Genomic DNA, 16,318 nt, shown 5'->3' with positions numbered 1-16,318 from the left:
GACTTTTGTTATGTACTTTTCCCCCAGGAAATAACTTGCTCGTTTTCTTTTCTGATGTACTTAGGATGAAAATTCAGAGAGAGAAATATGTCCATCGTCTCATCATTCCTTCCACAAGAATGTCTGATGCTGGTCAATACACTGTAGTAGCAGGTGGAAACACATCCAGTGCCAATTTGATAGTGGAAGGCCGTGACATTCGTATCAGAAGCATCCGTAAAGATATTCAGGTATGGCCTATACAGAAGAATAAATATTTCATAACTTTGTCACTCAAAGAATAATGCAAAGGAAGAGCAACAATATCTAACCAGCATGAGTCCTAACACAAAAATCTGTAATCATAAGGTCAGGGCCTTCTTCTAGGAAACTGGAATGTGGGACCATCTGTAAAAACAAATACTATTTCTAATATTTATTCTCCTTAATCAAAGGTCATTCAGAGACAAAGAGCTGAAATTGAATTTGAAGTCAATGAAGATGACATTGAACCACAGTGGTACAAGGACGGTATTGAGATTAACTTCCAATATGAGGAAAGATATAGTTATGTGGTGGAAAGGAGAGTTCATCGAATGAGCATCTTTGAAACCACTTACTCTGATGCTGGAGAATATACTTTTGTTGCAGGACGGAATAGGAGTTCTGTTGTTCTCTATGTGAATGGTATGTGTCCCTGCAAACAATGTTTTGACTGTATTTATTACCCTGTGTTTTTTGTTTTTCTGATTTCTATATAACTTTTCTGGAATTCTAACTCTGAAAGTAAAAAAAAAAAAAAAATATCCAAAGAGAATCTTATGTCTGGAACACTACCAAAATCCTCATGTATGTGGATGTTTCTCTACTGACATAGCTGGCTAGCTGATGAAAATGCTGTAGCAGTTCTTTTTCCCACTGTATTTATTTAGAACAGGAAATTCTCAGGTCCAAATAAAACTAATTTGTTCATATGGACAAATATGCCTTGCCAGAGGGATCAACCTAAGAATTCTTGGACACATTTTGCTAGAAAACACTTACACCAACACAGCTAATTATGTTAAGGCACTGGCTGCTAGATCATTCCCCCTGTATCAAGGAAAAGGGCAGATTTTCATGGGCATGCAAGATTGGGAATACTAAAATTTAAAAACCCAATAGATTCCTTGCTAATATTTTTGAAGCCTTGATAAATATCAATAATGAGATTTCTCTCTCTTCTTCTTTCTCCCCTCCCCTCTCCCCGCCGCCTCACCCCCCACCCCCCGCCTCCAATTTGCAGCTCCAGAGCCACCCCAGATTATTCAGGAGCTAGAGCCAACCACTGTGGAGTCTGGCAAACCTGCCCGCTTCTGTGCTATGATATCAGGCAAACCACAGCCCAAAATTTCCTGGTACAAAGATGATCAACAGCTTTCTCCAGGTTTCAAGTGCAAATTTCTTCATGACGCACAAGAATATACTCTATTGCTGATTGAAACGTTCCCTGAAGATGCAGCAGTGTACACTTGTGAAGCAAAAAATGACTACGGAGTTGCTACAACTTCAGCTTCACTTTCAGTGGAAAGTGAGTTTCCTGTGCTCATAACAATGCCTTTGAAATGAGATTGTCAACACGTGTGTGGTGATCTTCATCTTTAAAAATTACTTCTTCTTTTTCTTATCCTTTAGTCCCAGAAGTTGTTTCTCCTGAGGTAGAAGTGCCAGTGTATCCACCTGCTGTCATAATACCACTACGTGATGCTGTTACATCTGAAGGACAGTCTGCTCGTTTTCAGTGCAGAGTTACAGGGTCAGGTGAGTTTAATGAAATCCTGTACATCTCTTCATCTCTCAGAATTTTTCGTCTTGAACTCAGAAGAAATGCAACAGTATTTGTTGTGCTGGGATCAGTCTTTCCCTAGAAGTACAGTTATTTGATATACACACACAGCAAAGTGTTGCTCACTGACAACTATCTGTTAAGCAAGTCATATGTCAAAGATGGCATCAAGCATGGAAGTTATAAACTACCATAAACATTAAGCATTTCTAAAAGAAGGTCTGTTTCAAAAAATTTGTCTCTGAAAACTTCTCAGCGTTTCAAATGCTAACTGATGTTGGAAAACTGTCAGTGAGTAAAATGCAGAGTTTCAAAACACAGAGTATCATGGTGGAAAAGCTTTATCATATTAAATGAACATGACAAAGTTTCTGATGACACACAGTGTCATGTCAGTTAATAAACAAAGAGACTGAAACTGTGCCTCAACCTTTATCCTAATATTCCTAAGTATCTCGCATCACTATGCAAATAGTAAACTGCAGTTGGATTATTCTTCCTAGCATGAAAAGGTGTTTGCTCATTGTCTTTTTAAGTGTAGATTTTCCTTAAATAAGTTTGCTAGTTTTAGTTACATAGAATATCATTCTACAATTAAAATAATTCTTTCCAAGTTAACACAAAACCAAATAAAACTACCTTTTTTCAATAAACGACCTTGAGTATGACTAGTAATAAAATATTCACATGGTAAACCTGCAGAATAAGATCCAATTCTAGTCCCAAAGTATTTATAATTGTTTAAAGATAAATAAAACTCCAAATTTAAAAATAATCCTGAGTGATAGCTGTGTAAAAATCCACATAAAATTGGTAATATAAATATATGTAAATACATATAATTTGCATTTCCATAATTTGAAATCAGACTCCAAATTTTTTAAAAAACCTTTACAACAAATCTGATCTGCTTTAGAAGTGCTGCTAAAACTCAGAAAATGTATGTTGGAAAGACTGGCCTGCCCTCTGTGGAAAGCATGCTAGTGTAACTTTTTTTACAATTTACGTTTATATGAATGTGGAAGCTGCATTTACAGCACAGAGCATAAGGATCCTTTCGTCTAGGTCCCCTTTCATAGAATCATAGAACCATAGAATTGTTTAGGTTGGAAAAGACCTTTAAGATCATCGAGTCCAACTGTGAACCTAACACTGGCAAGTCCAGCGCTAAACCATGTCCCTCAGTGTCACATCTACACGTCTTTTAAATACCTCCAGGGATGGTGACTCAACCACTTCCCCGGGGCAGCCTGTTCCAATACTTGATAACCCTTTTGGTGAAGAAACCTTTCCTATTGAAAGGTTCCTTTATTGAATACTGTATCCAAATGGATTTGCATACCTCTCACTTGTGTTGTGAAAAACTTTTATATTAGGTTAGGTAATAAATGATTGCAAATACAGTTGTTTAACGGTACACACTATGCAACTGGCTATTGAAAACATTGTCTCTTTCTTCTGATGACAGTCATAGCACACTATTTGTGTGAAAACATTTGATTAATGATGTAATATAGTGCCAGGTGGAGAGGGAAGGTTGAAGTCTCTTTCAGTCCTTTTCTTTCCTAAGTCTACAAGAATCTATACAGGTCAAGTAACACAACATTTTATATATAAATTTTACAAAGGTACAAAGACAGGGTCTTTCTTGAGATGTAAAACTTACAGTATTTGCAACAAAAAGAGGCAAGGTACTGTCCTTAGCAAAAGGATATTCTGTTTTAATTTCTTTAACCTGCTCAGCTCAACCTAGTGATTTTATAGGCTGTTTAATCATGTAATTGTAGCAGAATCCCTTTTTAAAAGTGAGACTTTCCCTGATGTTAGTAGTAGCAAAATATTTTTAAATTGATACATTAAGAGGGGAAAGGAAAAAATATTTTTACCCGGGAATATAGCAGCACCAAAATGAGTTTTCTCATACAAATATTTTCAATGCAGAAGTAAAACCTTAAAGCAACTAGCAAGCTATTTTTCACTGATCATATGTTACCAAAGTAATACAAGGCACCTTTAAACTTAAAAAAGATACTTGAGATTAAGATTTCTGACAGATATAGATATAAAAATAGTGTTTATTTACTAGTCTAATATCATAAATTACACATTTTTTCTTCTTTCTGTTGCTTGGGCAGATCTGAAAGTCTCCTGGTACAGCAAAGAGAGAGAGATCAAGCCATCGCGGTTTTTTAGAATGACTCAGTTTGAAGACACTTACCAGCTGGAGATTGCTGAAGCTTATCCAGAGGATGAAGGAATCTATACCTTTGTGGCTAGTAATTCTGTAGGCCAAGTGACAAGCACTGCTACCTTGAAGTTAGAAGGTACCGTGTGCAATTAAAGAAGATGTCTTGTTTAGGTCATGTTCCAATACTAATGTTAATATACACTGATGATTATATGTGAGTCATTGTCTGTCATTTTGTCTTTTAACTCAATTAATTGCTACAATTTACAATGTCCACAGAATACATGTACGTCTCCAAAATACAGGTCATGCACAGGAAAACATATTTCACAACTTTTCAATGTTCCATGCACCTCACCTTTTCATTCTCTCCAGTATTAGAATCTGTCATACCAAACATGGTAGAAACCTTCTTTCTAATGGAATTGCATTGCTTACACATTCTTTGATTTGACTGTGAGGACAATCTAGCAGGAGTTTTTGTATAACACTTTGAAAGTGTTGGAAAACGTGTTAAATAGAGGTGTGTACCAGGTACTTGGGCAGCTGAAAAGAAATAGTTTACATCCATATGAATTGATGAAACATTGACCAAAGTTTTAGAGCAGAAATATTGTCTGGAGAATTTGCTATTTAAGTACTATATTGTCCTTGATATTATTTAACCATAAATATTTGTTTTCTTTTTGCAACAGATTTTATAAATGATGAGTTAGAATAATTCATGCTGTTAAGTTGCAAGTTAGAAAAAAAATCTTGAATGAGAGAGAAAATTTATTGTAGTGTAGGGTAAGGAATTAAAGTTGGAATGCTTCTTTTCAGGATTTAAAAAGGTTGAAGAAGTTACATCAGAGTCCCATTGGCATGTTTCTTCATCTGTTTCACTTAAGGAGGAGTCTATTGGCCAAAGGCCCGCCTTTATCCAGCCTATTTCAAGCTGCAGGGTATGCAGCGGGGAATCAGTCAGATTTCAAGCCAGAGTCTCTGGCATGCCCAAACCAAAAATCCAGTGGTTTCATAATCAACAACTCATGTTGCCAACAAAAGACTTAGTTTTCCACTTTGATGAGTCTACAGGCACAGCTATACTGATAATAGTAGATGCTTTCTTAGAGCATGCTGGCCAATACACTTGCAAGGCAAGAAATAGTGCTGGAGAAACAACTTGTACAGCTACACTTACAGTGACTACAGAAGGTAAAGCCCCATTTTTACTTCAAAGGGATTCAGTTTGTTGTATACCACACTTTTACGCTGTTACTAATGTTCTTCTTTCCTTGTTTCACACCTTTTCTTTAGCAGCTAATGTTAGTAGTACCTACCCTCTGTAACCCAGCCACTCTCATTTCTTCTGTTTAAGCCGTAACATTCGGAAATTTGCAAATTTGTGTCTTGATATAGATCAAAGAATAGAATCATTTTACTGAAGGCATTCAGATTTTTAAAACAAGTAATTAAGTGATCTTTATAACATTGGCTGAGGTATTTTGCACTATTGTAGGAAAAAAAAAAAAAGAAAATACCTCCTTAAAAAGTTCCATAATAAGTTTCCAATACTAAAATAGACAACTTCAGTGAAAGAAGAGATAAGCATCAACTGTGTATCAACTGCATGACTAGCTTAGGCATCACTTGTCATTCATATATGTAAATGGATAATCTTTGTGTCAAGAGCATAGTGCATCTGGCATGCTGAGTTTTCAAATGAAGATCATTCATTTTCATCCTCCATGCCGTTTGATTTTGTTCAGAGCATGGCCCAGTAAAGTTCTTTAGATACTAATACTGTTGTTATTTTTGTTACTTGATTACACAGTGCAAGCCCTAGATAGGCAAAGTTCTGGGAAAGATGTAAAAGAGTCTGTCCAGTCTCAGGCTATATCAGAACTTCATGTTGCTCCTCTCACAAAGAAGAATATTAAAACTTATCAAAAAGTATTTAAATCAATGCAACAACCATCACAGGAACTGGGTATGCAGGTTTTTGAAAGCGTATCAGAAAGTTTGACCATGAAGTCTACATCAGTTGAAGAAATGGAAGCCATGCACACAACAATCCTTTCTCAAACATCTCAGAGCACCAGGATCTCTATGGCCACTGCTCGGGAAATGAAAGATGTCCCTCCAAAGATTCTCTTGCAGCTCAGAGACCTAACTGTGAAATGTGGTGACACTGCTCAGTTCGTATGTGGCTTAGAAAATGAATTCTTCTCTGAGTTTCTTTGGGCCCACGAAGGTGAAAGGATAGAAGTGTCTGAAAAATTGAAGATATCACAAAATGGAAGTGTCCTACTGCTCACAATCCTAAATGCCCAGCTGACAGATCAAGGACTGTACAGTTGTACTGTATGTAATGATTACGGAGGGACAACAACTGCTGCAATACTAACAGTCAAAGGTGGTTATCTGACTTTTAACATTATGACTTACCTTTTGCTGCTTCATTATCACTGCCTACAGCTCACTCGTATTTCCTTTACTATCAGTATTTAATTGAGAAGGTTCTAGTAATAATGCTTTGGAGTTTTTCCTCCACATTTACAGCTCTATTCATAAGTGACATGTGCAGTACCGGGAAGTTGGTATTGTAACTTCATGCCTCTTCCCAGCAAGTCACAGATGTCTGAGGCTTTTTATTCCTCATATCCTTTATGATATACAGTGATATGTAAAGCAAAACAAGCTGGTAGGAATTTTTACATTTTGAGAATTCCTGAAGCTGGAGTTTAAGGAAGATAAGAATGTCAGATAAGCATTGTTGAACTAGATACCTGGTCATTTCAAACTCTGTAGGTCCAGCTTGTTTCCAGTAAATCCAAGGTTGGCAATATAGGTCAATGCACCTGAAAGGATTAATGGGTGCAAGTATTGTATTACTGCACTAAGGAATTGTCTTCTACCCTTCACTTTCTCTGAGATACAAGTATTTAATTTTGCAAAGACTCCTTCCACTTCTTCCTGACATCAGCGTATTAAAATGTTAGTAGTGTTACCACTAGTGAAGACCCAAAAATATATTATCACCTCACTGGTCAGGTGATAGTATTTCTGCTGAGCTCAAAGGAATCAAGAGCAGAGAACTAAGATGAATAATGAGGAAGCCATTGACCCTCTTGATTTGGCTTTTACATATTGAAGTGTCTTTCTTCACAGAAAGAATATGCTTTACATAATCTTCTGCTGCTCCTTTCTAAATTGAGGTTCTCAATTAAAAGTAAAGATGTGCTTGTATTAGGCATTACAGACCAAGCCTTGGTCCCATGAATGTTCCATAGGCTTAACAGGTACCTAGAATTATTGCAGCAGGAATAGAGCTCTTAAATGTGTAATTACTCATGTTTAATAGCATTGTTGTAGCACTAATATGCTGGACATTCTTTCAATACTAATTATTGCTCTTTTCCCCCTAAGTATATTTTTTATTCCTGCAAAACATCTGACCTAATGCTTTTCCTAACTTTATTCTTACCTAGCAAAAGAAGCACAAGCCAAAGCAGTAACAAAAATTACCCTTGAATCAGATACTAAAAGCTTTAAAGCAGCCAAAGATTGTCAGTTTAAAGCATCTGAAGTTAAGCAAGAATCTTCCAAGAAAACCTCAAGTTTGTTTATATCTACATCCCAAAGACCATATGAAACTGAGAAGCAAAGAAACAGAGTCTACTATCCTGATGTTGTGCCATGTGAAGACATCATGGAAACTGATGCCGAAGCACCAGAGTTTCTTGAAACTCTGCCTTCAGAAACCACTGTTAAAGAAGGAGATGATGTGTTACTCTTTTGTATAATGAAGGGTGTGCCTACACCTTGCGTGGTCTGGCTTTGCAATCAGCTAATAGTTGAGGAGTCTGCATTGTGTTCCTTAAAACATGATGGGCCACTGTGCAGTTTAAGATTGTTGAAAGTTGGTCAGAACCACAAGGGTATATACAAGTGCAGGATAGTTAATCCTGCAGGACAAGCCGAGTGCAGCACCCATCTGAGAGTGACAGGTTGGCAACTGCATGTTCCTTCCAAGTATCAATTCCTCATGCGTAGAATCATTGCATTCCAGTACATTCATTCCCTGGGAGATGATAAAAATGAGAAGCATCTCATTAGTCTGTGGATTGTTGAATGTTTTCTTCAGGGGTTTAAGGCATGATAAAGGCATGTTACATCAGACTCTTTCCCTCACCCTGCAAAATAGAAAGCAAACCTTATAGAAAAGTGTACATTGCAAACAAGTTTGAAAGCATTTGATTACACTGTTCTCAAAATTTATCAAGTGTTTGAATTGTTTGGCATGCATTTATGTGTATGTATGTGCGAATTTCTGTATGTTTGCAAGAGAGATTTGATGTTTTAACTACATAAAGTGTTGATTGGCATATTTAGCAACTATAGCTCAAAAGTCTTTGTCTTTTTATTCTAGCTCCTGAAAAAATTATTCATGAGAAGCTAGAGGAAGAGATTGAAATGGAAGTGAAAGGTACAGTCACCAACGATGTTACACTGAATAATTAGTACCAGTAATTAGTAACATTGTGAAAAGCTTTTATCTGCTTACATGTAGTGTCTGATGGGGAAAGAAAGACACACTTTAAAGCATATTGGAACATATTGCATGTTTGTTTTGATATGCAAAGGGTTACCTGCATTATAAGGTTATTTAAGTTTTAAAATATGTTTAAAACTTCAAATTTATAATTTTGCAGCCATATTCATAACTTTTACTTCATGCTTTGCAGCTGTTCACAGAGCTTTTATTTGTTCAATTTCCTTTTGAATGCATGGAATAGTTTACTTCAGAAGGAAGTTATACAAATCTTAATCATATTATTTTTAAACAAGTTAGCAACCTAACATTAATCAGTTCAGTGGACACTATTGGATGGATGGAAGTATACTAGAAAGCATTTGTTGTTTAGGATATGTGAAAGCTACACATTTCCATTGATTCCTTGCACTTTTTTTACATACATTAATTCATCATTATGTATCTCTTACCCTGGCTTGCAGATAGCATACATGGTTCATGTTGCTTGCTTTTTTTCCCTGTGCATAACACTGTGAAGTTAGTGGCTGTATTAGTTCGAATAAACGCCTTCTCATTTCATGTTAGCTAATTACTTACTTTTTTTTTAAATATCTTTCAAAATATTTTTTCTCAATTGTTTGAATATTTAATCTACAAACAGAAGGGTCAGAAAGGGCGTTTATTCTACTGTCTGCAAGTCAGGTAAGATTTTCTTCTTTGCCACCCAAAGACACACAGCTTTTCCAGGCAGCAAAAACATACACGCAGAAGAACGTGTTATTTTGAAATTCATTTTTGCTTGTTCAAGAAGAAATTTCCACAGTCTGAAGAAAGAACAGACAACGAACGATTTTCGTGTCAATCTTTAAAACAGAGCAAGGCGTTGCGTTTATTCGAACAAATATGGTGAGTGAATTACTTTTTTTTCCTGGGTGTGTGATGAAATCTGTTGCATGCCCATTTTTTATTTCAATATATTGCTATTTAATTTTTTTCAATCAGATGGCAGGCAGAGTGTGGCATGTTGTAACCCAGTCTCCTTCTCTTGCAGAGCAGCACAGCAAGGCGAACCTCGAGGGACCTGGAACAGCAGTGGTGCTGGCTTGCACCCAGAACCGTAAACCCACCTTCACACAGGGCCTCAAATGTAGGTCTGTCTTGGAGGGGGACCCTGCACTCTTCCAGTGCAAGCTCATGGCATGCCCGACACCCCACATGGCTTGGTTTCACAACAACCGGCCGGTCCACCAGGACCGCCGCAAGGTGATCCGCACTGAGAGTGAGGAGCACACGCACCATGCCAGCCTGGAGGTGCGGGATGTGCGGGAGCATGACGCTGGTAGCTACAGAGTATTTGCCATTAACAGTGAGGGCTCAGCTGAGTCCACTGCCTCGCTGCTGGTGGCACGCAGCAGGGAGCAGCAGGGCATGGGTTTTGCAGGGAAAGCAGAGTGGATGCGGGAGAGCTGGGAGTGCCTGCTGCGGCAGCGGCGGGAGGATCGGCTGCGGGTGGTGCTCCGCTGCACTGGCTCGCCCTTCGACAAGGGGCAGGAGGCTGAGCAGTTGCTTGGGGACCTCTCCCCAGCCCGAAGCATGGTACGAACCATCCGTTTCCAGAGGCTGCCACTGGTGGGGCCTCACCGTCCAGGGCTGGCATGTGGTAGGGAGCACAGTGGCGCAGTGGCGGATGCTGAGGAACTGCTGGATGAGGAGATCCGTTGGAAGCTGCAGCGTCTGCGGGAGGCAAAGAGGGCAGCGCTGAAAAAGAAGCAGGAATCTCTCATGTCTATGCCCCAGGGAGGTCCTCCTGGGAAGTCCAGCCCACCTAAGGCAGCTGCCACAATGGATGGCTCGGAGCCCCTTGCAGTGCAGGCAGTGAAAGGGTACCGCAGACCCAAGGCCGCAGGCAAGAAATGGCAGGTGCCAGGTGGGCTCCTGGAGCCCTGCCCACCCCTCTTTGTCCAGGAGGTCAAGCCCCAGGAGGCATTTGAGGGGCACAGATGCACCTTCTCCTGCCTTTTCCATGGCCGCCCACAGCCCACAGTCACTTGGTACAACAACACTAAGCCTGTGGGGCGCATCCAGGGCACCGCAGTACACACCACAGAGTGCCAGTCTACACTGACCTTCCCATCCCTGCTTCCACAGCATGATGGCACTGTTACCTGCGTGATCTTCAACCCGCTGGGCACAGTCAGCACCTCAGCTGCACTCCATGTGAGGCGGCGGATGCCAGCCTATGAGGCCATGAAGAAGGAGGAGGAAGAGGAAGGGAAGAAAGAGGAGGAGGAGGAAGAAGACAAGGTGAAGGAGGAAGAAGAAGGGGAGAAAGAGAAGGAGGAGGAAAAGGTGGAGGAGGAGGAAGAAGAAGTCGGCCTGGCCTTTGCAGCAGAGCAGGGACTGCCAAGTGCAGTTCCAGACTCAGACTTGCTGTCACTGCCTGTGGAAATCAAAATCACTGCCCCCACCCCAACGCCAGAGCAAGATACAGAGATGAGGGAGACCATGCGGCCCTCTCCAGACCAGGCTGTTCCCACCATAAAGCACAAGTTCAAGTTTTCATTTGATGTGGGAAATGAGCCACCCCAAATTGTGGCAGAAGCCCCAGCACACATTCATTGCCATGAAGGGGAGGCAGTGGTGCTGGAGTGTGCTGTGTCTGGGCAGCCCCCACCCGCTGTGGCCTGGTCCCTGAATGGCCAGAGCCTCTCTCCCAGTGAGAGGCTGAGGTTTGAGGAAGGCAAGCATGGCATGTACCGCTTATACATCCCAAGGGTCTCCGTTGCGGATGCTGGGCTCTATTGTTGTGTGGCCAAGAATGTGGCTGGAACAGCACAGGCTGCCTCTGAGCTGACGGTGCAGCCTAGTGCACCCAGGTTGTATAGCAGGGATGGACGCACTGAGGAACTGACTGCCATGGACCATGTTCTGCACCTCCAAGGCCTCAGCACACTTGGGAAGGATGACGAGGAACAGATCACATGCTCCAATGAGGAGGAAGCCCACCTACCCTGGTCCCTGAGGCTGTCTCCGTCTCCTGGTGAGCAGTTGGAAGAGCAGTGTGAGAAAACTCCTCACTTCAGGGAAAGTGAGATACAGGAAACAAAGGTGCTGGATATCATGGAAGTTTATGCAAGGCAAGAAACAGGTCATACAGAAGAAAGTGTGACAGATACAGATGGTGTTTCTGACATGGGGCAGCACAGGGGAAAAGCTGTATCTGAGGAACAGAGCTTTGGAATTGATGTCACTGAACTGCACCCCAGCATGTCGAGGGAAGAGCATGAACTGGTGGCCAAGGACTCAGGTCACTTTTCAGAGGAGCTGGAGGCTGAAGGAGACAAGGTGGCACCACATACAGATAATCTATCCTGGGACATCTTGAAGTCACCATTTATGGAAGTGAGAGGGCAAACATATGCCTCTGAGCAGTCTGCTCTGGCAAGGGAATGTGAGGATTCACAATTTTTCATTCCTGTTTCACCTGTGGTGCAAGAGGGGAGTGATGTTTACATGGAGGAGAGAGATGCCACTGCCTGGGAGGCAATGTCTCCTGATGTGCCTCTTGTAGAAGAGCTAAGTGTGCCCCACCTGCAGGACAACATTGCAAGCACACCCACAAAGGAGCAGTTTGGCTTTAATGACTTCTGTACAGAAGAGCAGCAGGAGGAACAGGCCAAGGAGCAAAAGAGGTCAGTTGATATTGAACAGGACATCGAGGTTGGTGATCATCTTTGTAAAGAAGAAATTATTGATGTCAGGGATGCTGCACACTGGGAAATGTGCAATGATGGGCAAATGCTGCAAGAAATGGAGTCTGATGCAGGCAATGCATCTTTGGATCTAATCCTCACTCCTCCTGGCATAGAAAACTCAGGTCAGGATTTTACTGAGGAAGTTGAGGTTCACCTAGAAGAAGTGCATTTCAAAGAGCAGCTGTTGCCATTTGAGACTGATGAGACCAATATCACATTTGATCTGAAGAAGTTTGTGGAGCCTTTCCCAGCTGCAGAGTCTGTGGACACAGAACAGGCAGAAACTTGCACAGCTCTGGAGAGTGTGGAGGTAGGAGTGACTGGCCTCATCTCCCCTGAGCACCAACATGATGTGCTTGTGGAAGAGATGTCTCTGACTGAGGAGCTGCATCAGAGCTACAGGATGCAGCAGGAGGAGGTCAGTGCCCAGGAAGAGGCACAGCCAAGAGAAATCAGAAGGGCTGATTTGCAAATCCCTAATGGAGACCTTGGCAGCATCATGATATCTGCTGAAGAGGGATCTTCTGCTGAAGAAATTAATGAGTCAGCGGTGAGTGTCTGTGGGGATGATTCACTTGAGGGACAAACTCATAGTTTCCTAGTGGAGTCCACAGCAGATTTCCAAAAGGCAGTGCAGGAAACACATTTGTGGGAGAGTGGGGAACGACTGGAGACCACAGACTCCCAGAGTGACAGCTTCATCATTGACTTGAAAAAAGCTGCACATGAAAAGAAACTCCAGGCTGGGCATCAGGCTGAGGAGGAAGAAGGTTCTGGAATAGAAAAGGTCTTTGAGACAGGAATGAGTAGCTCCACCTGTGAGATAGAAAGCACAGATTCCACTGAGGAGATGCCCAGGGACACCCAACAGGAACCAAACACAACCAAAGGCTTTTCTTTTGGGCAACTCTTACTCGGTTTAATAATGGATGATCCTGTGGCACAGAAGGAGCAAAGGAAGGAGTCTTGGGGCAAGAAGATGACTCCCACTGAGGAAGCCTCTGAGAATAGCCTGGATGGAGAAGGACTGCAGGAGGATATTTCTGTAGGTCCAGAGTCCAGTGCTGTTCAAGCCTCAGAGCTGGAGCCTGACTTGTGCCTGGCCAAGTACTTAAGGTCAACTGGGATGCAGGAAACTCCAGATCTCAAAGGCACAGTTCAGAAGGAGCAGCGAGAGACCATCACTTCCCTGGAAGTGGAGGAGGTTACCTTCAGCATGGTTTACGACTATTATAACAACCAGCAGGAACTCACCCGGCCCTTCTCTCCTGAGTCGGAAATGTCTATAGAGCTGGAGAGCAGGAGCGGAGAGGAGTCACCTGATTCAGACCGCTTCTACACACCTCCCTCCTCAGTGGAGATCTTTGAAACTGCTTCATCAACGTCCTACCACACACCACTCAGCACACCTGAGCGCTACTCCACACCGTCTGAGGGCTCAGGGTACAGAACACCGCCCGAGCGCTACTCCACACCGTCCGAGGGCTCAGGGTACAGAACACCGCCCGAGCGCTACTCTACACCGTCCGAGGGCTCAGGGTACAGAACACCGCCCGAGCGCTACTCCACACCGTCCGAGGGCTCAGGGTACAGAACACCGCCCGAGCGCTACTCCACACCGTCCGAGGGCTCAGGGTACAGCACGCCGCCCGAGCGCTACTCCACACCATCCGAGGGCTCAGTGTACAGCACACCACCTGAGCACTACTCCACACCCTCTGAGGATTCAAAATGCAACACACCCTCAGAGCGCTACTTCACACCCTTTGAGCAACCCTGCTCTGCATCAGGGGACAGCACACCACCAGAGCGCTACCGGACACCCACTGGGGAGTATATGGATGCCCTGGCCGTGCTCCCCTTCTGTGAGAGAAGGCAGCAGCCTCCAGACCAGCCACAGGCTGAGGTGTTTAGGATGCCCTGTGAAGCCCTGGAGCCATCAGGCAGGGAGATGCCACCTGCATTCCTCAAGGCGTTGAGCAGGAGGATGCTGTATGAGGGCAGCACACTGAGTTTTGTGGCTGAGGTGGTGGGTGTGCCTAAGCCAGGGGTGAAATGGTATCACAATAAATCTCTGCTGGAGCTGGATGAGAGAGTGCGGATAGAGAAGGATGGGGATAAATGTTTGCTGGAGATCACTAATATCCAGAAAGCTGATGGAGGACAGTATCTGTGTCATGCAGTGAACATTGTTGGGGAAGCTAAAAGTATCACACAGGTGGAAGTTTTATCTGAAGATGGGCGGTCACTAGCACTGCCACCCCCTGTAACCCACCAGCACGTTATACACTTTGACCTGGAGCAAAACACATCTTCAAGGTCACCTTCACCACAGGAAATCCTCCTGGAAGTGGAGCTGGATGAAAATGAGGTGAAGGAGTTTGAGAAGCAGGTCAAAATCATAACCAGTCCTGAGTTTAGCCCAGATAAGAAGAGCATGGTGGTTTCCCTGGATGTCCTTCCACTTGCCTTGCTGGAGCAAGCTGCAGGCTTGGCCACAGAGGAGAATGAGGATATAAAAATTGATTTCCAAGTAACTGAAATGCCTCCCCGATTTGCTGTGCCCTTTGCAGATGTCAAGGTGACAGAAGACTCGGAGGCAGTGTTTGAGTGTGTGGTAACAGGTACACCTGTCCCAGTAGTTCAGTGGTTCAGAGGTGACACCTGTGTGACACCTGCCACAGGGAAGTACGTTGTGAGTCAAAAGGAGGGACTTCACAGTCTGAAGGTCCAAAATGTAGGTCCTTCTGATGGTGGCTGGTATCACTGTCGGGCAATCAATAGGCTGGGAGAAGCAATGTGCAAAGGTTCCCTTGTAGTCATGGCTCAGCAGGGAGCAAGTGCTAAGGCAAGTAGTGAGACAGTCATGGGTAGTGAACCACACAGGCCCCAGAAGAGTGACTTGCTTTTGAGTAAGACTGTGAGCACAGGTGACCAGTCAAAAACACAGCTCGAGCCCAAGTTCGAGCCACATATAGACGACTCAGAGAAAGCAATCCAACTGCTTGCAGTGACTCAGCCAGAGCAGGAAGTGGAAGGAGAGAAGTGTGTCAATATTAGTTTTGATGTGTTTGCAGAGCCGTTGCAAGAGGAACGGGTTGAGGTTAGGGCAGAGGACTTGGAGAGCTGCAGCTTTGAGTTCCAGGTCACAGACACTCCTCCCAAATTTCTGAAGCTCATTTCTGACTACAGTACATTTGTAGGTGCCTCAGCATGCTTCCAGTGTCTCGTGACTGGTTCTCCCCACCCAAGTGTCTGCTGGTACAAGGATGGGGTGTTGTTGGAAGGGGACAGGTACTGTGCGCAGGAGGAGCAGGGGGGCTCTCATAGCCTTACTATTGAAAACTTGATGCAAAGTGACACTGGGCAGTACAAATGTATAGCTACTAACAGGGCAGGGACTGCTGAGACTTGTGCTGTGTTAACATTATACTAAATTTCCATAATTTATTTCAGAGTCTCTTTTGAAACACTAAATGTTTTTATGCTGTTGTTCACTGCAGCACTCATTTTAGGGGCATTGTTTTTCATCTCTTTAGGGATGAAAACCACTCTTATGTGGGCATATTTCTGTCTCACTTAAACTTGCCTTCGTTGGGGAATTTAAGTGAGATTTAATCTGTGCATAGGTCTTGTGCATACTCTGCACCGAGGTATATTTCAGGCTCCTTCCAAGCTCCTTACTCATTCTTGTAAAGATATTTTAATTGAAACTCATTTATGCAGAACTAATTTTTTTCATATAGTGTACATATTCCTGTATGTCTGTAACAGTGCAATCATTATTGTTTTATGTAGGCTAGAAATCACCTGAAAATGTAGAAACCACCTTTTTCTTGTAACCTAAAGGTATGGAATACTAAATTATGCTTGCTGTTTAGTTTGGATATCGTTCTGTGAATGAACTCCTTAAATTGGTATTCCCTGTTCTCACAATGTTGTGTCAGACCACGTGAGTCTCAATGATTCAAATCCTGTGTTTACAGTTTCTATCACTGCAAAATTCTTACATCTGTAGGCCTCATTCTACTGACTTATGGTATTAAATGACT

General features: G+C 42.7%; 2 protein-coding genes across 2 annotated transcripts in view; both read left to right on the top strand.

Annotated features, from left to right (window-relative positions):
• The window catches only part of TTN (titin), a 242,336-nt gene that overhangs the window by 28,383 nt on the left and 197,635 nt on the right, over window positions 1-16,318 (top strand). The window contains exons 38-43 of the mRNA XM_075710465.1: window positions 65-230; window positions 435-666; window positions 1,265-1,549; window positions 1,654-1,779; window positions 3,940-4,128; window positions 8,407-8,463. Of these exons, the coding sequence (XP_075566580.1) occupies window positions 65-230; window positions 435-666; window positions 1,265-1,549; window positions 1,654-1,779; window positions 3,940-4,128; window positions 8,407-8,463 (1,055 nt within the window). The remainder of the gene's footprint in view (window positions 1-64; window positions 231-434; window positions 667-1,264; window positions 1,550-1,653; window positions 1,780-3,939; window positions 4,129-8,406; window positions 8,464-16,318) is intronic.
• On the top strand, window positions 9,514-15,702 carry LOC104028288 (uncharacterized). The gene is made up of 2 exons (XM_075710320.1): window positions 9,514-15,136; window positions 15,356-15,702. The coding sequence occupies exons 1-2, from the start codon at window positions 9,514-9,516 to the stop codon at window positions 15,700-15,702; spliced, it is 5,970 nt and encodes a 1,989-aa protein (XP_075566435.1).

This window comes from Pelecanus crispus, chromosome 5, assembly GCF_030463565.1.
Source record: "Pelecanus crispus isolate bPelCri1 chromosome 5, bPelCri1.pri, whole genome shotgun sequence".
Classification (NCBI taxonomy): Eukaryota; Metazoa; Chordata; class Aves; order Pelecaniformes; family Pelecanidae; genus Pelecanus; species Pelecanus crispus.
The sequence above is the reverse complement of the archived record's forward strand: the minus strand, read 5'-3'. Positions and strand labels throughout refer to the sequence as shown.